This window comes from Sodiomyces alcalophilus (assembly GCF_042370955.1).
Source record: "Sodiomyces alcalophilus JCM 7366 unplaced genomic scaffold ACRALscaffold_9, whole genome shotgun sequence".
Lineage (NCBI taxonomy): Eukaryota > Fungi > Ascomycota > Sordariomycetes > Glomerellales > Plectosphaerellaceae > Sodiomyces > Sodiomyces alcalophilus.
In genome coordinates this window covers 1897460-1923262 of record NW_027263540.1, presented here as the reverse complement: position 1 = coordinate 1923262, position 25803 = coordinate 1897460, and the positions used below count along the sequence as shown (strand labels likewise).

The window sequence follows — 25803 nt, the reverse complement described above, 5'->3', positions numbered from 1 at the left end:
ACTCAGGAAGTTCCTGGGGGACTCGGGAGGACCCTAGAGGACTCAGGAAGTTCCTGGCTTACAGGGGGTTTCGTATATCGTATTATACTATATATAGATATGTTTATTTTCTGGATATAGTACTAACACCCCCCGTAAGCTGACTCCTATATAATAGGTGTAGCTTAGCTAGTTATTTTATAGTCTATATTTTTAAAGCAAGGAAAAAAAAAGAGAAAACCTCTATCCTTATTATAGTGTAAGGGAAAAATCAAAACCCCTTTTTAATTTTATTCCAGGAAAACCTGTCTATAAGTAAAAAACCTAGTATTTAAGTTCTTTTATTTCTTTATAAGGTGGTAGATTCTATTCGGGTAGTGTCTCGTCTTTATAACCTAGGTCAATATAGCCGCAGAGTATATTATAAGTCTCTTTTAGTAGCCCTTTAGTTATTATATCAGATATATTATATTTAGTGTTTATATACACTGCCTTTATATTATTTTCCTGTAGATGTTATCTATAGAAGTGAAACTGTCTATCGATATGCTTTACTCTTTTTTGAAATTCCGCGTTTTTAGCGACCTTTTTAGCACTCTCGCTCTCTATAAGAATAGTAAGAATCCTCAGTTTATTATTACTGAATTTTATATTAAGGTTATCTATGAGTTTAGTATATAAATTATACACATAGATTCCTTCTTTTTATAGCGTCGGTCAGAGCCATATATTCGGCTTCTGTTATTAATAAAGCAACGACTTTCTGTTTCGATAAGGTCTAGCTAATAGGATTGTTTGATGAGTTGGGCTACGTGTAGTAGGCTGTACGCGCGGAAGAGAGGAAAATCAAGCAAATAGCTATTGAATTCGTAGAACCGTAGGATTACTGCATGTTGCGCGAGTTTGAAGCTGCGTATAATAATATTGATATATTGTGTGTAAAGAGCTGACTTCTGGGATTTCTTCCTGGATCCGGGGCTGACAAAAGACCCTGAAGGATTGGGTAGCGACTGTTACGTTAATAGCCTACACGACGGTTATCACGCCACGTTATTAACTTAAGTAATAACCAAGATATCGTATTTACGATACCTAGTGTACTTGTATAATATATATCATAAGCCAAGTATATATAAACATATAATACGTATCGTATTATAGTATAGGTTAAGCTGGTTATAAAGTAGACGTCTAGCTATATAGCCATAACTATATACTGTTTATTTTGACTGAGATATTGCACTTATGACTCTTATGATTATTACTTGTTATAAGTATAATATTAACACTCCCCCGTAAGCTGACTCTTATATAATATGTGCAGCTTAGTTAAGTTATAGTCATGGTTATATTATAGTGCAGTAATCCTGGTCTATCTAAGACTAGAATATATGGAGGAAAAATTTAAAAACCCTCTTTTTTTTAATTCAAGAGAAAATTTAAAAACCCGTATTATTATTATAGTATGTTATTACTTAAAGGAAAATTCAGAAAAAGCTTTGATATCTAGGAAAACCCGCAGGTAAAAAACCGAGTTATACCCTCTTGTAAAGAACTAAGAATACTAAGTATTAAAACCTAGTATATTAATTCTTTAATATTATTATAAGGCGGTAAATTATACTGAGGAAACGTATCGTCCTCGTGGCCTAGGCTTATATAACCGTAAAGAGTATTATAAGTCTCTTTTGTTAACCCTTTAGTAATTATATCACCCATATTAAATTTCGTATTTATATACACGATTTTTATGTTATTATTATTTAGCTATTGCCTATAGTAGTGATACCGCCTGTCGATATGCTTTACCCATTTACGAAATTCGGGGTTTTCGGCGAACTTCTTTGCACTCTCACTATCTATCAAGATAGTAGGAATCTCGAGAGTTTCATTATTATTATTATTATTATTATTATTGTTATTAGTATTATTATTATTATTATTATTATTATTATTATTATTATTATTATTATTATTATTATTATTATTATTATTATTATTATTATTATTATTATTTTCTGCCTAAGCTTTCTACTCTTTTATAGCTATTATAACCGTCGTTTTAGACTTATCTAAGAGCAGTTTTGCCTACTAAAACCGGGTGGAACGGTCTAATATAAACAAAATCCAACGGTTTTTGTTATAAGAAAGAGGTTTAATTAGTCTATAAAGATCTATATAAACCATTTCTAAATAGGAAAAGTCTTTGTATTTATTAACTGAATACTCATTCGTAAGTGTAATAGACTTACTTCTCTTATAGGCATTATAGCTCTGTATTTCAGTTTACTCTTTATTAGTTATATTATAATCTTTTTAAAGAGTATTAGTATAGCGACCTTTTAAGAAAATGGGGTTAATATAACCTATCCTGTTATACTATAGCATTACGTTTTTAGTTATAGAGGCAGTCCTTCGACGGTTATTACAGTCTTTTATTTATAAAGCTCTTCTTAAGGTCAAAGAGGTTATGGTTTCTTTATTATATTATTTCTTTATTAGGGTTTAAATAAACACTTTATTATATTTCTTTATTTATTTAGTTTCCTTAAAACATATTCCTTAAACCTTTAACACCTTTTTATTCTAGTTAAGTCTGAAGACTATTCTTTAGGTAAAATACCTCTTTAAAACAGTTTCTTTGTGTTTTTTCTAGTACTTATTGTATTGATTTTCTAAGACTTAACCCCCTAGCATAATGGTGCCCGTGGTATAGCCTCGTATGGCGCGTTGTAAAGCAGAGCCGTTGTATAGAGAAAGAGCGGCTCTTTATTATTAGATAATAAGAGCTTTTTGTTTCTAGTAAGACCGCGAGCTTTACTATTAAAATAAGAGAGACTAATAATATTCGTGCTTATTTCTGGTATATAAAGGCACTATTTTAAAAGCAGAAGCCTTCTAATATCCCTGAATTTTATAACGCAGTCTCCTTTACCTTATATCTTTATTTCCTTTACCTAACCCTAATAAATAGTTCTCCTTTTGGTATTATAAGTAGAAAAGAGTCTTTTATTTAAAATAATATATACCGTAGCCCTGCTATCTACACAGAAATTCAGATCTAATTTAATACTATTTTCTGCTTATATTTCATAAAACTTTTCTACTAACTAATCTATATTAAGATTAGTATTATTAGTATTTTTCTTATTATTTTTATCTTCAGAAAAGATAATAAATACCTGATCCATATCCATTAGATCCTGTGTGAAGGGATTCGGACGGTCTAGAAGAGGAAATAGAGAAGGGAGGACGTCTTTAAAAATAACGGCGGCCTCTTCGTCTTAATTATCGTCTTCCTGTTCTTCTTCCTTTTCCTGCGGTTAATCCGACGGTTAATTCTGCTGATTTATAATCATCTTAACCGTAGCAGACTCGTCGTTTTCCTCTTCTTCTAAAGACGTATCTAAGGCGTGCTGCTCCTTTGTCTTTAGTATAAGGTTTATTATACACTTCTCTTTTCGGGAAAGACTCGTCTTTCCTCCTTTGTTTTCCTTCAACTAAGACTTATTTACCCTCTTCTGGGTATTTTTCCTTAATCCTGAATTATCCTTTATTACCTAGTTTTTAGGTGCTTTCTTAAGATAGAGAAAGTAGTAGTTAGTCGGCGTATAGCCAGGCTTCTTATAGTTCTTATAGAATAAACCCTGGGTTCTTTGCTAGGTTTCTTTATATTCTTCTATGATTTTGAACCTTATATAAAGCAGGGTATTCGACGGGTGATTGACCTTTATTAAAGCGTCTATTAATTCCGCTATTAATTCATCCAGTGTATAACTAATAATATCGTGACGGAAAGCTTAAGTTATTTACCATACTATGGATTCGTATATCTCGTCGAGACTATTAAGAATCCAGGCAAAGACCTTACCAGAAAAGGATATACCTCTTTGATTTAGGTGAGCAGTCTTTTTTATATTTTATATAAATAGGCTTCGAGATTAAGGAATTCTAAACGCGAGAAGTTAAAAAAAAGAAGTTAGGACGATATAGTCGGCCTAGAATCTCTTTACTTTATATAAATCCTTCAGTTTATCCTATACTTTAGAAGCTTTGTTTATTCCTTGAACCTGTGTTAAGGGACCGTCTAAAAGAGCAGAGAGTATATCTCTAGCTACCTTCAGAGACTCCCCCTTCTGCTTTATAAAAGGAGTCACTAGAAGGGGCTTTATAACGTCTTTAATATATTTTCCCTTACGAGCAAAATAAGCATATATTCGTATAATCCAGTTTTAATAGTCTATGTTGCCCTATAGCTTCCGAACTAAACTCTCCTTGCTAGTCTCTTATTAAGCCATTTTAAGTAGTAGAATAATATTTTCTTTTATTTATTTAGCTTAGAATTAATTAAGTTATTTAACGATTTATTTTTATTATCTTTATTCGTTTTCCTTTATTCCTTTTTCTTTATTACGTTATTAATAAAAGATAGAAACAAAGAATACTAAGCTAAAGGTCTGATTCTAATTAGCTTAGCTTCGAAAAGTGGGTCTAAAAATAGGTCTAAATAATAAAGCTATTCATAGATCTCGCGGCGCGAAAAAAAGCGATGCTTATATAAGGCGAATAATAGGATTTCTATAGGGGGACTTTTTACTAAAAGCTTATATACCACGTTACGATATCCTATTATTATAGGCAGCGCGGTAGGTTAAGGGGCCTAATTCTTATAGCGATTATTCGTGGAGCTATAATAACCATAAAAGCAGCTATGTTTAATCCATATATTCGTTATTTCTTTTCGTTTTCAAAAAGTGCCTTTATAAATAAAGGAATAATATATCCGATTATAACAAAGGGTCTTATTCCGATCGTGTAGCTCTTCCCGGTCAGGAAGAGCTTAGCACAGCTCTTAGTAACCGTATTAGGAAGAATAAAGAGCTTTGAACCGTGGTATTAGTACGAATAGTTCGATTCGATTACCTGTCTTCGGGAGATAAAGGGATTTTATATAGTCGGAGATAAGGATCTGCGACCGGGGGAGGATAAAGGGACGGCCTAAACAGGTAAAAATGGCCTAAAAAGGCAGGAGTCTTTTTAGTATTTCGAATAAAGTAAAAGGGTAGAAAAGAGTGGATTTCCTTATTTACTAACCCGGCTTATAACCTTTTAATAAATTAGTCTATAAGTAGTAGGCTATATTAATATTATACTTATAATAAGTATTAATTATAATAATAATATAAATATACTAGGTATCGTAAATACGATATCTTGGTTATTACTTAAGTAAATAACGTGGCGTGATAACCGTCGCGTAGGCTGTTAACGTAACAGTCGCCACCCAATCTTTCAGGGTCTTTTGCCAGCCCCGGATCCAGGAAGAAATCCCAGAAGTCAGTTCTTTACACAAAAAAGTGAAACAAGCAGTAATCCTACGGATCTACGAATTTAATAGCTTTTACTTAATATTCCTGTCTTCCGCGCGTACAGCCTACTACTCGTAGCCCGATTAATTAAAAGGTTATAAGCCCGGATTAGCAAAGAAGGAAATCTACTCTTTTCTACCCTATTATTCTACTTAAAATACCAAAAAGACTCCCGCCTTTTCAGGCTATCCCTTTATCCTCTCTCGGTCGTAGATCCTTGTCTCCGACCGTACGAAATCCCTTTGTCTCCCGAAGATAGCTAATCGATTCGAACCGTTCGTTCCGATACCACGGTTTAAAGCTCTTTATTCTTCCTAATACGGTCGCTAAGAGTCGTGCTAAGAGGCCAGCTCTTTATTCCTATTCCGGAAGAACGACACGATCGGAATAACACTCTTTATTATAATCGGATATACTATTCTTTTATGTTATAAAGGGCTTTTTAAAAAAGAAGAAAAAGGATAACGAATACGTGGATTAAACGTAGCTGCTTTTATGGTTATTATAGCTCCACGAATAATCGCTATAATAATTAAGCCACTTAACCTACCGCGTTGCCTATAATAACAGGATATCGTAACGTGGTATATAAGCTTTTAGTAAAAAGTCCGCCCTTAGAAATCCTATTATTCGCTTTATATAAGCATCGCTTTTCTTCGCGCTATAAGATCTATAAACAGCTTTACCGTTTAAACCCACCTTAAGACCCACTTTACGAAGCTAGGCTAATCAGAATCAGACCTTTGGCTTAGTATTCTTTGTTTCTGTCCTTTATCGATAACGTAATAAAGAAAAAGAAATAAAGGAAAACCAATAAAAATAATAAAAATAAATCGTTAAATAACTCGGTTAATTTTGACCTAAATCAATAATCAAAAATATGCTTCTATTGCTAGGAAATAGCCTAATAACAGACTGGCAAAGAAATTTCAGTCCGGAAGCTCCAGGGCAGCATAGACTATTAAAACTGGACTATAGGAATGCACGCTTATTTCGCCTATAAAGGAAAATATATTAAAGACGTTATAAAGCCCCTTCTAGTAAATCCTTCTCTAAAACAGAAGGAGGAGTCTCTGAAGGTAGCTGGAGATATACTCTCTGCTCTTTTAGACGGTCCCTTGCCCCAGGTTCAAGGAATAAACGAAGCTTTAAAAGTATAGGATAAACTAAAGGATTTATATAAAGCAAAGGGATTCTAGGCGGACTATATCGTCCTGACTTCTTTTTTTAACCTCTCGCCTTCGGAATTCCCTAATCGCGAAGCGTATAATAAACCTCGTACTGAAGGCAAAGGAGCAGCACGCCTTAGATACGTCTTCAGAAGAGGAAAACGACGAGTCTGCTGCGGTTAATATGATTATAGATTAATAGAATTAGCAGCAGGATTAGCCGCAGGAAAAAGAGGAGGAAAAAGAATAGGAAGACGATGATGAAAACGAAGAGGCCGGCGTTATCTTTGAAGACGTCCTCCCTCCTCCGTTTCCTCTTCCAGACCGTCCTAATCCTTTCATACAAGATTTAATGGATATAGATCAGGTATTCATTATCTCTTCCAAGAATAAAGATACAAATAATACTGACCTTAATATAGATTAGTTAGTGGAAAAGATTCATGAAATATAAGCAGAAAATAGTATTAAATTAGATCTGAATTTCTGTGTAGATAGCGGGGCTACGGCGTATGTTATTATAAATAAAAGACTCTTTTCTACTTATAATTCTAAAGAGAGAACTGTTCGTTGGGGTTAGGTAAAGGAAATAAAGATATAAGGTGAAGGAGACTGCGTTATAAAATTCAGGGATACTAGAAAGCTTTTGCTTTTAAAAGAGTGCCTTTATATGCCGGAAATAGGCACGAATATTACCAGTTTCTCTCGTCTTGATAGTGAAGCGCGCGGTCTTACTGGAAACAAAAAGCTCTTATTATTTAATAATAAAGAGCCCCTCTTTCTTTCTATAACGGCTCTGCTTTATAACGGGCTATACTGGGCTGTAGCACGGGCACTGTCATACGGGGGGGTTGAGTCTCTGAAAATAAATACAATGAATATAAAGAAACAGCTGTAAAAGGGTTCTATACCAAAGAAGCAGCCAGGAGACGTAACTAGAATAAAGAGGTTTTAAAGGTTTAAAGAACAGATTTTAATGAAACTAAATAAATAAAGAAATATAATGAAGGGGTTAGTTGAACCTTAATAAAGAAATAATATAACAAAGAAACCTTAACCTCTTTAACCTTGAGAAGAGCTTTATAAACAAAGAGACCGTAATAACCGTCGAAGGACTACCTCTATAACTAAAAGCATAACGCTATGGCATAACAAGATAGGTTATATTAACCCTATTACCTTAAAAGGTCTTTATACTAATACTCTTTAAAAAGATTATAATATAACTAATAAAGAGTTAACTGAAATATAGAGCTATGATGCCTATAAGAAGAGTAAGTCTATTACACTTACGAATAAAGATTTAGTTAATAAATATAAAGACTTTTCCTATTTATAAAAGGTTTATATAGATCTTTATGGACCGATCGAACCTCTTTCTTATAATAAAAAGCGTTGGATTCTGTTTATACTAGACCGTTCCACCCGGTTTCTGTGGGCATAACTGCTCTTAGATAAGTCTAAAACGATAGTAGTTATAGCTATAAAAGAGTAGAAAGCTTAGGTGGAAAATAATAATACTAATTATGACAAATATCACTTCTTTATTAAAGAAGTAGATACTGATAGTGGAAAAGAATTTAATAACGCCTCTTTTTAACGCCTCTTTATAGGTATAAAGCATAATATAAAGCCACCGTATACTTATAAAGCTTAAGGCTCTGTTAAACGAGTTATAAGAACTATAATAGAAAAGGTTCGAGCTCTTCTTTTCCACTTAGGGCTGTCTCGATACCTTTAGGGTAAAGCTGTTCTCTTAGCTACTTATATATATAATAGATCACCTAATTTAGCTCTTGAATATAAGAGTCCCTTTAAGCGTTTATAAGGTCAGAAACCTAATCTTAATAATATACGGGTTTAGGGTTCTATTATTTATTATAAAAATAACGACCCCAATATAAAGAAACTAGATATAAGGGCACTTCGAGGTGCTTTGATAGGTTTTAATGACTACAACTATAAGGTTTATAACCCAGTAACTAGAAAGACTGGTTGGTTTCGAGACGTTTATGTCTTAGAAAATCAGTTTCTTTACTCTTCTTCAGATAATTATAATAATAACTATACGCCTGAAAATAAATATAATAATAACCTCCCTCCTTATGTTAATACTCAGGCATATAATCAGGTTTCTAACCGCGGGCCTTATCTACCCGTTGAGTATAATAAAGGAATCACTTTTAGTGAAAATACCGGTTAATTTTCGTAAAATATTCCTTCGCGCGTTTCGAAACGTCCTGTTAAGTCTATTTAACCTGAAGAAGAGAATAATAATAATAACAGACGTAAGAGTCTTCGTCTGCGGGCAGCGGGCTATGAAGCTCCAGCTGTTAATAATAATAATAATAATAATAATAATAATAATAATAATAATAATAATAATAATAATAATAATAATAATAATAATAATAATAATAATAATAATAATAATAATAATAATAATAATAATAATAATAATAATAATAATAATAATAATAATAATAATAATAATAATAATAATAATAATAATAATAATAATAATAATAATACTCTCGAGATTCCTACTATCTTAATAGATAGTAAGAGTATAAAGAAGCTCGCCGAAAAGCCTGAATTTCATAAACGAGTAAAGCATATCGACAGGCAGTATCGCTACTATAGGCAATAGTGATATAATAACAAAGTCAAAATTATATATATAAATACGAAATTTAATATAGCTGATATAATGACTAAAGGCTTAGTAAAAGAGGCTCATGATACTCTTTGCGTTTACATAAACCTAGGTTATAAGGACGATACGTTGCCGGAGTATGATTTACCGCCTTATAATAATATTAAAGAATTAAAATACTAGGTTTTTTACCTTCGGGTTTTCCTAGATATCAAAGGTTTTTCTGAACTTTTCTTTAAATAATATACTATAACAATAACAAGCGTGTTTGAATTTTCCCTTGAATTAAAAAGAGGAGGTTTTCTTTTATTTTTCCTTTATGTATTCTAGTTTTAGATAGACTAGGATTACTATTGCAAACAGCGTACAACTTAATTGCGTTAAATAAGCGATCGATCTATTGATTTAATTGACTCTGTGGAAATCTCTGATTGTAGTGCTAAAATCCTACCCTTATTCCTGCGGAAGATCTACTCCCACTTTCCGGCCCAGAATAACCCGTTCCGAACCTGCCTTAGGCTAGCCTATACGATACATGCCCCTAACTAAATAACTATTCGGCAGTTACTTAGCTAAAGTTATTTATAGGCTTCTTCTATCGATATATCCCCTTCTATAACGTCCACGTAGCTTCTATTAAACTTCTCTTCCAGTTCTTCTAAATACTCCGGTAAGATCTCCTATAGCTTATTTATAAAAAGACATCCCTCTATATCTATCACTCCTACTTATTTCCTAAAGCTTATAAACTTTTCCCTAGACGGCACCTTTATTAGCCTATTAGCAATTATATTAGCGCTTATAACGTAGCTGACTTTAATTCTTTTATACTATTACGCCTTTTATAACTAACTATTATATATATCCGCGTACCGTAATCGTGTATTTAATTAAGCGATCTCCGCCGTTAATAGACATATCGTTTAGCAACTATCGTATCGTATCTTTAGTCGTGGATCGTCGAATATTATACCTATCGCCTCTAATAACCTCTTTATAAATATTCCTTCCTTCGCACCTTATATAAGCAAAAGCTGCTCCGCCTCTATTATTAACGTTATAACTATTACTTATTTCTTAGCTCGCTAGGCTACTATGCCTCTAAATAGGCGTATTATAAATACCTAACTACTCTTTCGATTAATTAAGTTATCCATAAAAGACGCGTCGGTAAACACCTCGATAGAGTCGCCTCTACTCAATTCCAAGGCGTACGTCTACGTGGCCAGCAGATATCGGATTAAATAGTCGGCTACTTCGTGATACTAACGGCTCGGATTTATATTAAATCTATAGAGGCGATATACTATAAAGGCGATATCGGGGCGTGAAATTACTATAGCGTATATAACGGATCCTATTTTTCGTCAATAGCTCTTAACGGTGGTGGACTTCCCTGCGTACGGCAGCAGCTCTATCGGCTTTATACGACTCGTGGGTTTATAGTTAGATACCGTTAATAATAGATATTCTACCTTCACGATATAATCACGTTATAATAGCTATATCCTCCTCGAGGGACGGTCCCGAATAATCTTAATCCTAAGGAACTATTATAGTGGCTGCCCGCCTTATAGTGCGTAATACTCTCGGAGCCTTGTTATAGCCTATTCTCTCTCTTCCTTAAGGTTTTCCTTAAGGCCGATCACGATATCGTCTATATAGAAAAATAAGATTAGCCCACGGCGTATAAAGCAGCAGGGCTCTTACGGCACTATCTTAAACCCATCTCTTTTTAGTACTTCTATAATATATTTTTACTATAGTAATAGAGACTCCCGTAGCCCGTATAACGCTTTCTTTAGTAATAATAAGTAACCCGGCACCGCGGTCCTGGGCGGGAACCGTATATATATATCGTAAGGTAGAGGGGCGTGTATAAACACGTTAATAATATTATAGTACATTAAGGATAAATCGAAGCGGGCAGCGATCGCTATTAACGATCTAAAGAAATAACTGGTAAGCGTGGCTATATATATATCTTCTAACGATCTTAATGCTATTAATCTCCGCGGACCACTAATCTAGCCTTATACTTCTATAGAAAGCTGTGCTTATTAAACTTATAGGTTATTACCTATATATAGCTAAGCACCTAATACGCCTCCGCCCTATCCTTTAGCACTATAATCCACGAGCCTATCTCTTTATAACTCTTTGGGTAATCCCTTTACGCTTATCGGAATAGGATTTTATATAGGTGGTTTTTAAGGTCTTATTAATTTCTTACAGGGGCCGGTACTTATTTACGGTATATATTACAGGGTCTCTTAAATGCCTTTTTAATTTTTAACTTTATTAGCGGCTTACTATTCAAATTACGGACCAATAGAGCATATTGTCCTGCGTTAAACACAAAGATCCAGACGCGGTTACTGCTATAGCTTCGAAATTTAGCTCTCCCTTACTCTATAAGTATATAGCCTATAAAAGCAGCCGCGATAAGCCCTGCCTAATAAGGGGTTTCTAGTAGAGTTAGAAGGTAACTATTATCTAGGCGTTAGTAATTAATTATAGCCGTGGAAGAGTCTTTTTCTAGCTCCGGCCTTATAGGCTCTATAAGCTCCTCCCACCGTTCCAGCCTCTTAGGCGCTATAAACGGTTCTACCCCCCGAGCCTCAAGGCCGAGTACCACTATTTGCAAGCGGCCTATCTACTATTTGCAAGCGTCCCAAACCCAATTAGGAAGGTTACGCGAGCCCGCGTAGTAGTGTGTATACGCCACGATTTTGGCTATAGATGTCCCGTACAGATACATTATATCACGAATACGTAAGATAGCCATTAATCACTATGACTTATACTTAATGCCCTACGCTATAAAATCGCAGCTGTTCTGACCTGTTTTCTATTATGTTAAAGTACCCTAAAATGTATTATATCCTTGAGGTGGAAAAAGGAGGTAGAAAAGAAGTGGAAAAAGAGGTGGAAAAGTAGTGGAAAAAGAGGTAGAAAAAGGAGGTGAAATTTTTTTAAGGTAATATATAGTAGTGGTTATATAACCTTATCTCTTTAATCTTATCTTATCTATTATATAGATAAGGTCTTATCTATTACACAGATAAGGTTACGTAACCACTACTATATATCACCTTAAAAGTTTTTCACCTCCTTTTTCTACCTCTTTTTCCACTTTGTTTCTACCTCCTTTTTCCATCTCTTTTTCTATCACGATATCGTATATTCTTATTAATTAGAGCTTTATGCAAGGAGGTTAGAATAAGCAGTGAATTTATAGTAACGGATATTCGTAATTAGTAAGGGAGAGAAAACCTTATCGTGATGTATCTATACGGGATATCTATAGCTAAGATCGTGGCGTATGCAGACTACTGCGTGGGCTCGCGTAACCTTCCTAATTGGGTTTGGGACGCTTGTAAATAGTAGATAGGCCGCTTGTAAATAGTGGTACTCCTCGAGGCCGGTAGGCGTAGCCCTTAGGAGAGATTCGTTAACCTCGCTGCCCGACTAGAGAATAGACTCGAAGTATGCTATTATATATATCTTAGGCGATAAAGACTCGCCTTACTTAATTATACATATATCTAGTAGGTGGATCTAATTAATAATATCCACTAACTCTTTATTCGTTAATTAACGTAAGTCGTCCTTTAGGGCTTTAAGACTACTGTTACAATGCTCTTATTTATTAAAAAGAACGTTATATATACGGATAATCCTATTCCTTCTAAGGCTAGGAACCTAGATATAGTAAATATTAATTAAATCGTATCCTATAAGGTAGCCAATATAGGCCCGCGGCGCTAGCCGATTTTAGAGCTTTCTAGACCTTGTTAATACCGCTCTGGTTATAAAAAAAGCCTTATAACTAAAGGCTTAAAGGTGGCCTAGCTACGGCTTACATTATTAAAGGACTTCGAATAGGGTCTTCTAGCTAAGGCGCTGTTTTAGTGTTCTGCTTTATACGTAAGCGGTAAATAGAACGACCTTAACCCATAAGAAGTTAGGTAATCAGGAGTGGATTCGTATAGCTTATGGCTTTAGTATAATAACTGCCCCTAATCTTTTAGCACTACCGTTCTAAGCGGGGGTCTCTGCTAAAGGGGACTCTAATTAAATGCTAGAACCCTTGGCTAAGCCATGTATTTTAAGCGATTGTATTAGTTCGTTATTATACTTAAAGACTTATACCTGCCGGTTAAATTGACTTTGAACCTATCGGATATATTAGTTTATAACTATATAGATATCGGAGGCCCTCTTTAACGTTATAACGTAGCAGTAACGAATCCGTTAGATCGATCCGTGAAGAATATAATCCGTACGTAGCCTTTAGTGGTTAGTTAGAACTCCATAAAATCGATCGCCTACCTCTCGCCGGCATAGCTTAGAGCTATGCGGGTTCTCTGGCTAATCTAACGACTTATCTTTCATTAGGCGTAGGCGTTATACTCTACTATTCCTAACCCCTTTAGTTTAACGCCCTATGACTACTCTTTTAGTTACTTTATTATATTATGGCCAGCGTGCACTAAACGGAGATACTATAGGTTACCGTCGGCTTAACTAGCTATTCTCTTAATCGGTTTTCGAAGAGGCTTTTTACTAGTCCACGAATAGACTAGTAAGATAGAATACTATTAACCTAGAAGAGTAGCAGCTAGGGCGTTAGTGGCTGGAAAGAGCTTTATAACGCTTTAATCATAGTGGATATTTAGCTTATAAAGGATTGATTAATTGCGGCGGCGTATATAATCGTTCGGCGGCTTGTGATTCTTCTAGTAACCGTTCCAACGTATCTTCTTATTAGAGACTAAGTTATAAATAAAATCTTCGTAGTAGGCGATATCTTTTAACCGGAATTTGATCGGGCTGGCCGTTCCTTTTATCGTGATAATAACGTCTTTATATCGTTAAATCGGCACCGTTATGGTGCCGGCGATTATAACGTTACTAGGGCGGGCCGGTCTATAATCCGTAAATCTGCTTCTATTATAGAAAACGTAGGAGGTAGTACCTAAGTCTAATATAGCGGACTACTATAAAGGATATACAGCGGCTAAGAGGGCGGCCTCCGGAGCTTCTAGCCGGCATAGCTTTATTCCGTTACCGCCGCCGCCGCCGACTTTATTATTATTATCGGTGGCTTTACTATTACTACCGACTTCGTTATTATTATCGGTAATAGCGGCTCTTCTAACCGTATATAGTTACGTCTCCTCGAAGACTTCGTTATTATTACCGCCACGGACTTTGTTATTATTATCCGTGGCTTTACCACCGCCACGGAATTCGTTATTATTATCCGTAGCGGCAATTCTCTTCTTCTTATTTCGGGAACTAATCTTCTCCACGGCGCCTTATAGATCCTGGTCTATCCTAAAGGACTTCTCCACGAGCTCCCTAATCGAGTCGTTAGCTTAAAGGCCCTCTAGCGCTAACTCTGGGAATAGTATCTAGTAGCCCTATAGATTATAGCCGCGCCGGAAGCACACGGGATACTCGTCCGTATTTAAAAGGGATAATCTACGCTTAGAGCTTATACGATTAGTTAACTTACCTTTAGGGTAGGCGGTACGGCCCTACTAGGCTCCGCTCCGATTAGCCCTCCCGGCCCGTTATAGCCTGTTATTATCCTTACCTTTACCTAGGTTTAGGTCCGGGAAGGCTATAGTTCTATGGTTTCGAGTAGGCAGCGTAGTAAGTTATTCCGCCCCCTTCTTCCTTTCCGGGAGAAGGGTTATCGCCGTTACTATTTTAAGGTCTAGCACTACTTCCTTAATATGCACCTAGTTACCTAAGGTATATCGTATAGCGTTAAAGAAGTCGTTAATCTAAATCTCGCGGGGGTTAATATATATCCTAACGTTATAATAGTTCTAAAGTAGGTTCTACTAATCGTCTAGCTAGGCGGCTATCTTTCTTAGGTTTATAGGCGGCTTATTCTTATAAAGGTTACAGTTCTTTTAGGAGTCTTTTATACGGGTCGCGATATAGGGTGCGGCGTCGGCTTATACTACTATAAGAATCTATTCTAGGGTCATGCCCTTTATTAGGGCCTTCCGTCTTTTTGCTACGATAAACTCTTCTACCTACTTAAGTATACCGTTAATGCCCTTCTAGTAGGTCTCGTAGTCCTTACGATCTTCTTTATATTGGCGGTAGTCTTCGGTATAAGCAGCCTTACCTACAGCCGTTAGCTTAGAGATATTAGTAGGGTGCCTGTTTATATTAGCGATAGAGGCGAAGGAGGTAAACTCCGGGCGGGTGACATATTATAGGCGAGGGATTAGGTCGTTAGGGCGTAGGAAGTCCTAGACCCCGTTACTATAGGCCCTGACTTTATAGAGGCGTTTCTATATTTCCTAGTCTTAGTGGTTTATAGAGATAGTCGTATTTAAGGTCATAGTTATAGCTATAGGCAGCTCGGCGTAAATAGCTTTAATAGGTTATTAAGCGTAATTAAGACTCTTAATTATAATAAACAGTGTATAACTTAATTGTGTTAAATAAGCGATCGATCTATTAATTTAATTAACTCTATATAAATCTCTGATCGTAGTGCTAAAATCCTGCCCTTATGCCTGCGGCAGATCCACTCCCACTTTCGGGCCTGGAATAACCCGTTCCGAACCTGCCCTGGGCTAGCCTGTGCGATTTTATTTACTGCGTTATAACATAATATAACTATAACGATACCCTGACTAAGCTGCACTTATTATATAAGAGTTAGCTTACGGGGGGTGTTTATATTATCCTTATAATAAGTAATAATTATAATCATAATAGGTATAATATCTAAGTTTAAATAAACAGTATATAGTTATAGCTATATAACTAGAAATCTACTTTAAAACCAGCTTAACCTATACTATAATACTATATGTGTTATATATGTATATATACTTAGCTTATAATATATATTATATAAATATACTAGGTATCGTAAATACGATATCTAGGTTATTACTTAAGGTAGTTTCGGGGCGTGATAACCGTCCCGTAGGCTGTTAATGTAACAGTCGCCATCCAATCTTTCACGGTCTTTTGCCAGCCCCGGATCCAGGAAGAAATCCCAGAAGTCAGCTCTATACACACACATAACTACGCGTTTGCGTAACAAGCAGTAATCCTACGGATCCACGAATTCAACAGCTATTTGCTTGATTTTCCTCTCTTCCGTGCGTACAGCTTACTGCTCGTAGCTTAATTCATCAAAAGGTCCTATTACCCTATACCCTAATATCACTCCGTTTCGGAAAGCTTCCGCGAGAAGTACGCGACCGGTCGTTATCCTGTCTTATACTTTTAACTTGGGATCTTAGATATGACCTTAGTAGAGGCGTCTGTCTCGACCCTTATATTTAGTACCGGATTCTAGTACCGTAAAATAGTTGCTAACCCGAAAACAACCTTTAATTACCTAAACGCCGGGTTAGCACTCTTAGGGAACTTAGATAGTCCCTTCTACTTACCCGCCTAACTATCTTTTAAGAGCGTAGTTAATAATATTTTTTTATAATTTTCGAGTACCCCTTAATAAAGTAATAATAGAAATTAGTAAAACCGAGGAAGACTAAGATATCATAGAATAACTCGGGTGCTAGCTACTCGGCGACTATATATATACGCTCCGGGTTTATAATAATATCCTCGCGGGTTACTCTAAACCCTAAGAAATCCATTTAGGTATATTAAAACTTAAACTTTAATAGTTTTATATATACCTAGGCCCTATAAAGCCGATCAAAAACATTCATACGTCCTTCTTTTACAATTCCTTTAATATAGAATATATAAGGATATCGTTAAGGTAAGGGATATGATATATATGTAGTAAACCGATATACGCTTAATAAACATATATCTAGAAGGTAGCCGGAGTATTTATTAGCTTGAATAGTATAACCGTATACTCGTAATAGCCGTGCCGCGTTCTAAACGCCGTCTTTTAGCGGTCCTTTTTCTTAATCCGGATTTTATAATAGGTATCTTAGATATCCACCTTCGAAAAGTATTTTACCCCGGTAAGCCTATTTAATAACTCGCCGATTAAGAGTAGAGGGTACCAATTCTTAATCGTTAGAGCGTTTAACCCTAAATAATCGACGTAGAGTTATAAGCTGCTATCCTTCTTAGGCACAAATAGCATTAATAAGCCTACGGGGCATATTAACCATTAAATACGACTACTCGCTATCTCTTTAGTGATATACTTTTTTAGCTCCTTTAGCTAAGTTCGAGATAAGGGATATAACGGCCCGAATAGCGGGCCCTTCCTGTTACATAAGTTACTTATATATTCGGCGTCCTTTTATAAGGGCGGCTCCTTAGCGGCCTATTCCGAAAACACGTCCTAGTAATTAGCGATTTCCGGAGGTAGGTCGATAACTAATCCGTATATGACCCTATCGTTATCTATAAACAGAATAGTTATCTCCGGCATATTTAGTATCATAATAATAGCGGTAGCGATATATATTATATACGCTTTTACTTACTTCTAAACGACGTTATAAGTGTATAGTTTAGGATCTATAATTAAGATAGGCCCGTAAATAAACGTTCGGCGGGCTATATCGATTATAATCTCTTCTTGGCCTATATTATTATTTAAGCATAGTAATTACTCGGTATCTTTAGGTCGATCCCTGTATAGGAAGACCCTCTTCAATAAGCGTAGCTATCCTTTTACGTCTCGTAGATAGAAGGCTAGGCTATACGCTCCGCGGACCCTTACCGGTCTATTATCGAAGCCTTTAATCTCTAGAGTCTTAACCTCTAAGAGTGGTTTTAACCCTGGGCCTTGTATTAATACTAGGCTAATAATATATACCTGCGTATAGATATTTAAATCTATACTAAACTTAATCTCCTTCCTATAGCGGATTATTATCGTTATAGATCTCGTTACCTGGCTTATAGTAATCGCCGGCTAATTATCGTATATAGGTTTAGCCCTCTTATTACCTATACTAACTCGTCTCCCGAGAAATAGAGTTCCCTAACCAGAATATTATTATCGAGGTCGTTGTATATAGTATATATATTACTAACACGGGCGCGACTCTTCGCCGCCTTATTATCGGCCGTTATGCGCCGTTCCTTATTACTATTATAGTCCTTAGAACGGTGACCCTTTTTATCCTTCCTATATCTACCACCCACTACCCCCACTTTTATTAGTACGGGAGGTAATCCCCTAGCTAAATCCTTAATAGCTACCCTACTTCTAGGCACCACCCTGGACTTTAGGTTTAGGGAAGTCGCTAGAAATAGGGGGAAAAGGGTATCTGCTAAGAGCCCTTAATTCACGCTTCTTAGTAGTACCACGCTCACTACTCTACGGCACCTACGCCGTACTATAAACGGCTTAGAAGGACGGTACGGTGCTACCCTTTTATAGGAAACGACCGAAAAATCTTCTTACGGACCTATAATAGCTAGATAGAAGAAGGCCTAAGCGACTAAGCCGCTAGCTAATAGCGGGACGTAACCCACTACTATAACTATCGGACCCCCTTATAGGGTACGATAGCATAAGATAAGACTTTCGTAAATAAAGCCCGAAAATAGTACTAATAGACTATAAACAAAGCCCTAAAGATATTATCGCGTCGAGGATATACTATTAATATCCTTATCTAGGCAGTTAAAGGAGGAATCGAAAAAGCGAAGGTATTCGAGGAAGCCGATATAATGCTAGTAGCCCGACTTCGTAATGAATTTATCGATCTAATTAGGACTAAAGGCCCGACCCTGCTTATAGGAACCCTAGCCGATATAAGGATAAAGGAGGGTGCCCCGGCCCCCCTACTAAACCACCGACTAGTATAGCGCCGGCCGGCTAGACTAACCCTAGCTTAATATCCGCTAGTATACCCCCTAGTACCCTAATGGAACTAAGCTAGTAAGATAACCCCTAGATATAGACTATAGTCGTTAAGAAAGGTAAAAAGAATATAACCCTAAAGGGTACCACGAAGCCCCTAGAGAAGTAGCTATAAGGGGGAAAGCAGAAAGCAGACCTCAGGGTCTTCCTCTAATTCCTATCCTAGATTATCCCGGAACTAGAATACCGTAAAGCACTTATAATTATTAGGCGGACTATTATAAAGACCCGGAAGGTAGATAACCAGGATATTATCCGGATCGACTATACCTATACCGGAGTCGCCTTATACCTAAGGATCTTATAAGCTAAATAGAAGATTCTAAAGGCAGGGGACGATATTATCGCCGCGACTAGCGCCCTAGGTATATAAGGAGCGGAAGTCTAGTATACCTATATAATCTATAAGGTAATCGACTAAATCGGTAACCTTAAGGTCACGGAGGCTATAGTGGAAGATAAAGCCCTATAAAGGACCGGCCTTAAGCCGGTACGGGTTTAGAGATAAAACTAACTAAACTATAGCGGACTTATAAACTAGCTTATCTTACTCTAGATATAGCCAAAGTATCGGTTCCGCTTATTCGAGACGTTTATAACCGCGAAGCCCCGGGAAAATAAGCGCCTTACTATATAATATAATAAGTGCTAGGGTTTTTACCCTCGGCACGCCTATAATAGGAAGACCCGATATAAGGGGTACGGCTTTATTACTAAAGACTATACTTATAAGGTCCGATATATTAACTACTTTAGACCCTACCCGGCGAATAATCTAAATTATCCGGCCCGACTAAGGAGAGTAAACGGGGAAGTTACCTCCCCCTTTAAGGCGGAGCTTAGTAAGATTTGCGCGAAGGGTAACGCCCTCTAAGCGAAGCTTAGCGTACCGCCCTAGACCTCCACGGATAAGGCTGATACCCCTAAAGATAGCGATACTGCCTAGGGAGAAGCTATCTCCGATACTAGCGAAGCTAATATTAGTAATAGCGAAGGGGATAACGACGTTAATACTAGCGATAACGGGGAGACCTAGAATAGTATCGAGATAGACCTTAACGACCTTAAGAACCCTAAAGGGGACATAGTCTAATACCCCCTATAGACTCCTAAAAGGAAGTCAGTAAAAAGTGATAATAAGATACTAACTCTAGCGTAGAATAAGAAACTAATACTAATATAGGCGTGGCTATAGAAGGCCCCAGCTAAAAAGGCCGGAGACCCTATTACCGGAGCTAAGATAACTAAAGCCCAGGAGGATAAATTATCGGCCTAGACGCTAGTATAGTTACCGTGGGGCCGGAATAACCTAGTTAGCTCTAATATACGTTTAATATAATATAGATAAAAACCGAGCGTTACTTAGGGTAGTATTAGCGATAGTATAAGAGGCCCGCCTTGATATACTAATATACTAAGAACCTCTAAAAGAGGATACTAAGAATAGGACGCTACTTAACCTTCTTAGCTATAAAAAATACTTATTAATATATATATAGCCTAACCCCGGGGAGGAACCTAGGGTTATTATATATATAAAGGCGAGCCTATACTTATAGTAACTAAAGTCGCCCTTACCCGGATCTAGGGACCTACTCCTGGCTAAGGTGAATGGTATAAGCTTTTTAAGGTTTTACCGCGGTATAATAGGTAATACCGATATATAGGAAGACTTTAAAGCCTCTGGATAAACGTCCCTTATTAATATAACGATTTACGGGGACTTTAATATAAGATACTATAACTAGGAACTAGGAGTCTCCTAGGTTACCGGTAAAGATAATAAGATTACTAAGTGGATAGAATAGCACGGGCCAAGCCTATATAACACCCCCGGAGAGGTGACCTATAGCCGGGGGGGCGTATATACTATTATAAACCTAGTCTTCTTAACAGCACTACTTATAGATATTAGAGTAAAGGTAGAGGCCGGCCCCCTAGCGTGCCACTACCTATTAATAGGATAGATAGGTACCGTATATATTACCCTAGAGAATACTGCTATTAGACCGGACTATTATAAACTGCTTAAAAAAGTAAATAAGCGGGCCGTGATCCGGAGGGAGGTTATAGATAGCCTATAGCTAGTTAACCGCCCTTAGGTTAGGACCCTAGATTCGATTAATAGGTCGGCTATATACCTAGTCGATATTATCGTGAGCCTACTTTAACGGCTTAGTAAGAAATACCGCGGGCTAGCTAGTAATAGGAAACCTTAGTAGAATAACGAATATAGAGTAGCCTATAGGATAGCGATTAACCGTAGATATTATAACCCCGACGATACTAAAGTATAGGATACCTTCCGGAAAGCTGTGAAACGGGTTAGCAGGGAATACTAGAATAAAAGGATTAGGGGCGTTAAGAATGCCGATAAACTATATAAGATCGTTGGCTACTATAAAATAGGGGATAGTATAGCCGCCCCCCAATTCTTTTATAACGGTCTAGGCTACTTCGAAGACGCTAAGAAGGGGAGACTCCTCTATAATATAAAACTGGCTAGGCGGCTAGATATCCCGGACCTAGAAGACCTATAGAACCACCTATTAGAGGGACCGGTTAGGGCTATTTCGGAGGACGACTATATCCTTAGGGATAAGGTAAGATAATATACGGTGGAGGTTAATACTATAGCCCTAGGCGGTAATAACGCTAGCGTCCCCCTACCCTAACTAATCTAGCCCGTAATTAAGGAGGAGGTCACGGAACTCTTCGAGGCGTATAGGCTAATAGACTACTACCCCCGACCCTTACGAATAGGAGATATAGTGATAATCGATAAACTAAGGAAGGATACTAGCTTTATTACCGGCTATAGACCGATCTAGCTACTTAGTATACTAAGTAAAGGCCTAGAATGTATTATAGTAAAAAAGGCGGTATATAAGGCGATAAACGCTAGAATCCTAAATCCTTAGTATATCGGGGCACTACTAGGGCGGCCTATAATTAACCTAGCGGCGATCCTTATATATAAGGTTAAGTTATAGCTGGTATAGGGGAAGCAGGTTATTATAGTAACTAATAATATAAAAGGGGTGTTCGATACTATACTATACGGGTAATTTATCTATAGGCTATATAAATAAGGCTAGGATAAACCGACTATACGATACTAAAAAACCTTCGCCTTAGTATAAACCGCTGGAGTGACTTTTAGAGCCTCCTACCCTAAAGAATATACCCTACTAGACCTAGTAGGCCTTCTATAAGGCTCCCCGGCTTTACTAATTGGATACGCACTTAGTATCGTAAGAATATACCGTCTACCTAATAAGAAGAACCGATTCGGATACGCTAACGATATATACGTTATTATAGCGTATACCGATACCGAGATAGCAGTAAAGATAATTAAGGAGATACTATAATAATAACTATAATAGTATAAAGATAATAGAGTCGAGCTAGACTATAATAAAGCCGAGGTCTAACTCTTCTCCTACCGCAGCATCCCCTAGTTCCTTATAATAGAACTACACCTATTCGATAATAAGGTTATAGTCGCTTATACCGTTAACCTATAAGGATAAAACCTACTAGCCCTAATTAGGTAGCTTAGTATATATATAGATAAACGCCTTAATTTCTAAGACCACGTAGAGACGTGGGCGAAAAAAGGACTTAAGATCGCTAACTATATACGGGGCCTTACCGGAGCTACCCACGGCCCGAACCCAGCTTTACTACGATAAGCTATACTAGTATATATCCTAATTATTACCTATTACGCGGAGATATCTAGTAGGAGGGACCCCGGGCCCTAGCCTAAGGCCGCCACGATATTATATATAGGAAGTAGTGCTGGTCGTTATCTGGATACCTACCTAAAACTAAGGTAATAACCCGAGTATAGATAACTATAATTAAAACTATACTCCTAGCCTAAAACACTATCCTGGTGCTAGCCCTATACCGGGAGTTAGGAATTCTTATAGTAAAAGACTACGCGGAGCACCTATAATAAAGGTATATAAGCCGGATCGCGGGACTTAAGAAGGATTACCCTATAGTATAAGCTATCTCCCTGATTACTCGAGGAGACACGAGAAAGACTATAGCCTTAACGCGGCGCTTAAGAGTATTACGGATAAAGAAGCTAGTATATATAAGACCGCTATAATACTAACTAATAAGGCCCTGTTTTATAGGATAAAGCTACTAGGATAAGATCTTATTTAACGATAAGACTAAGGAGGAAACTATAAAGACCTTTAATAGGTAGGTTAATAAGCTAAACCCGGAGTATACCCTGGTATTCTTAGATAGGTTATAAAAAGGCTAAAATATAACCTAGGCCTTCTTAATATAGCGTGGCGGAAAAGAAACCACCTTTAGTCGTGGATATATTCGTAATATAATAGTTTTTAATAGGGAGGTAACCGGGGCAGCTAAAGGACTAGCCATAGCTATCCGCCTCCCCGGAATAAGAGAGATTACTTATTATATCGATAACTAAGCGGTAATCTAGGGGCTTACCGGTATAGTACCTAGGTTATCGCGGTAAGAATTCTTATAGTGGTAATGCCTAGTAATAACTTATTTAACCTACCTATAATAGTTACCGGGATATATAAGGATCTCGGGTAACAAATAAGCGGATAAACTCTACTTAAGCGAAGACGCTTAGGGGATCCTACTAGAGAATAAAAGGCCGACCTAGGCTAGGGTAAAAGCTATTATAATAGCCCGTTATAGGACTAGGCTCTAGAAATAACACACTAAGTCCCGGCTATGCCGGTATAAAGCGGCCGTATAGAAAAAGCTAGGGTTTAGTTAAAGAGAACTAAAAGAACTAACCCTCCCCCGAAAGACCCTAATACGCCTAATCTAAGTAAGGACAGGATATAGGGACTTTAAAGAATACTATTAAAGGTTTTGTTATAATAGCTACGTGGCTTACTACGGCTACGGCTACACGAAGACTCCGGAGCACTTGGCCTACTACCGTAAGGTCAGAAACTCCCGTAGATAGCTAGACGAACTCTGGTATTATAAAGACGGGAGGAAAACTCGCCGCTTTAACCCCTAGGAGACCCTTATAGAGATCCTAATAAATAGCGCGGCCTTCGCCGCGCTAACGGATATAACGGGCTTTCTTAATAGGATCCGTCTAATCTCTTCGAATAAAAGGAATACCAGCTAGAAGGTGGACGGACGAGTGGATAGTAGAATAACTATAGGCACGTAGACCCCCGAGGGTATATAGCAAGACACAGGAACTTTCTTTTACCTTATATACTTTCTTTAATAATATAGTATAGATATTATTAGTTATTATAGTATAGAAGGCATAGCGTTAAGCGATTAGCGCTATACGGCCTAGGCATAGATATATAGATATCTTACCGCCCGATATCCCGATAGCGGGACGCGGCGCCAGTCTTTACTGGCCGCCGCTAAGACGTTAAATAGATACACATACACACATATACACGGTAACCCTTTTTACAGTAGTTATAGCATTCGATTATAAAGGCGCGTATACTAGGCTATGCTTACGAAGGCTCTAGGCCCGAGGCCTTTTAACCCGCTAAGGGCACCCCCTTCGACGAGTCTATCGTCTTACTTAGGTTAGCGGCTATATACCGACCCGTTATCGGAGTACTCCCCCGATTAAAGCAATTATCCGAATATTAGAAGTTCGATAGTTCTCTTATAACCAGTATCGAATCCCTTACTACTCGCCTTCTTAATAAGACTTATATCTTAAAATAGTTATATCTCTTAAGCCAGTATCACGGCCTTATTCAGTTCGAGTTTTCGCTCCTGTATCTTATCCTTAATACGTAGAGGCAGCGGACTAAAATAGTTATAGGCACGTTCTTTATATCCGCTTGTCTCTTAGCCTAATAACCTATATAGCTTATCCCACTATTCGAATAGCTTTATCGGCGTGATATTACTAGTTATTTATAGCTTACGAAGTTCCTTATAGAAATACTACCGCTATATATCCCAGGATAGATACTCTCGTCGTTCTAATTCGGGTTAATAGTCTTCCTGGTATATTGCCTTTAGGACGCTTAGAAGGCGTATTCGCTTCGTTAAAGGCTATTCGATCTGCTATAGCACCGGGGTACTAGGTCTAAATTAGTTCCTAGCCTTAATCGCTATTCGCTAATCGTTAATGTCTATAACTATAGATAACTCTTTAATCAGGTTCTGATTATATACTAGCGGTTTTTTTAATCGCGCCCGGGCTTTAGTCGTTTATTAAGCTTCTTTATACTTACGCGATTAATTTCGCTTTATTATTAGAGGTGCTATGAAAATATTATAATTAAGGCCTTTTAGGTTAACATCGAGAGGCCGGCGATAAATCGCCGATCGACATATAAACCACTATCTGTAGAACTAACCGTAACCGGGGTATCTATTAACCCCTTATTTTTATCCGATAATTCCTACTCGGCTACTATTACTATTAGTTTAGGCACGGCAGGTGCCTCCTGCCTGGTACCCGCTTTACTAGGTCCCCCCGGGGGAACGCTTATTCTGCGAGTCCTTCTTAATAGTATCTTTAGCCTAACCACCTTAAAGGTATAGAAGTTAAAGAATTATAATAAAAGGGAAGTCCGTAGACTTTAGCTAAGGAAAAGATATTATAGAAAGGCATAATAGCTCAGTATCGCAGAGTGATTATAGTATATTCGTTAACTAAGCCCTGACTTTAAACTAAGACTTTAACTTAAGGAATTAAACTATATTCCTTAACGCGCGTTATAACGAGATCATCGCAGACCCATCGGCATATAGTCGGACCGATAG

The 25803-nt window shown here is 37.1% G+C and overlaps 1 protein-coding gene across 1 annotated transcript; it reads left to right on the top strand.

The window, feature by feature from the left end:
- Positions 1-777: 777 nt before the first annotated feature.
- ACRALDRAFT_2023035 (uncharacterized protein) lies at positions 778-25803 on the top strand (the record flags this gene model as incomplete). The annotated part of the gene is made up of 5 exons (XM_071020122.1): positions 778-791; positions 882-913; positions 8830-9078; positions 16160-16218; positions 25792-25803. 5 exons carry the CDS (start codon positions 778-780, stop codon positions 25801-25803), a joined length of 366 nt encoding a protein of 121 aa, XP_070871328.1.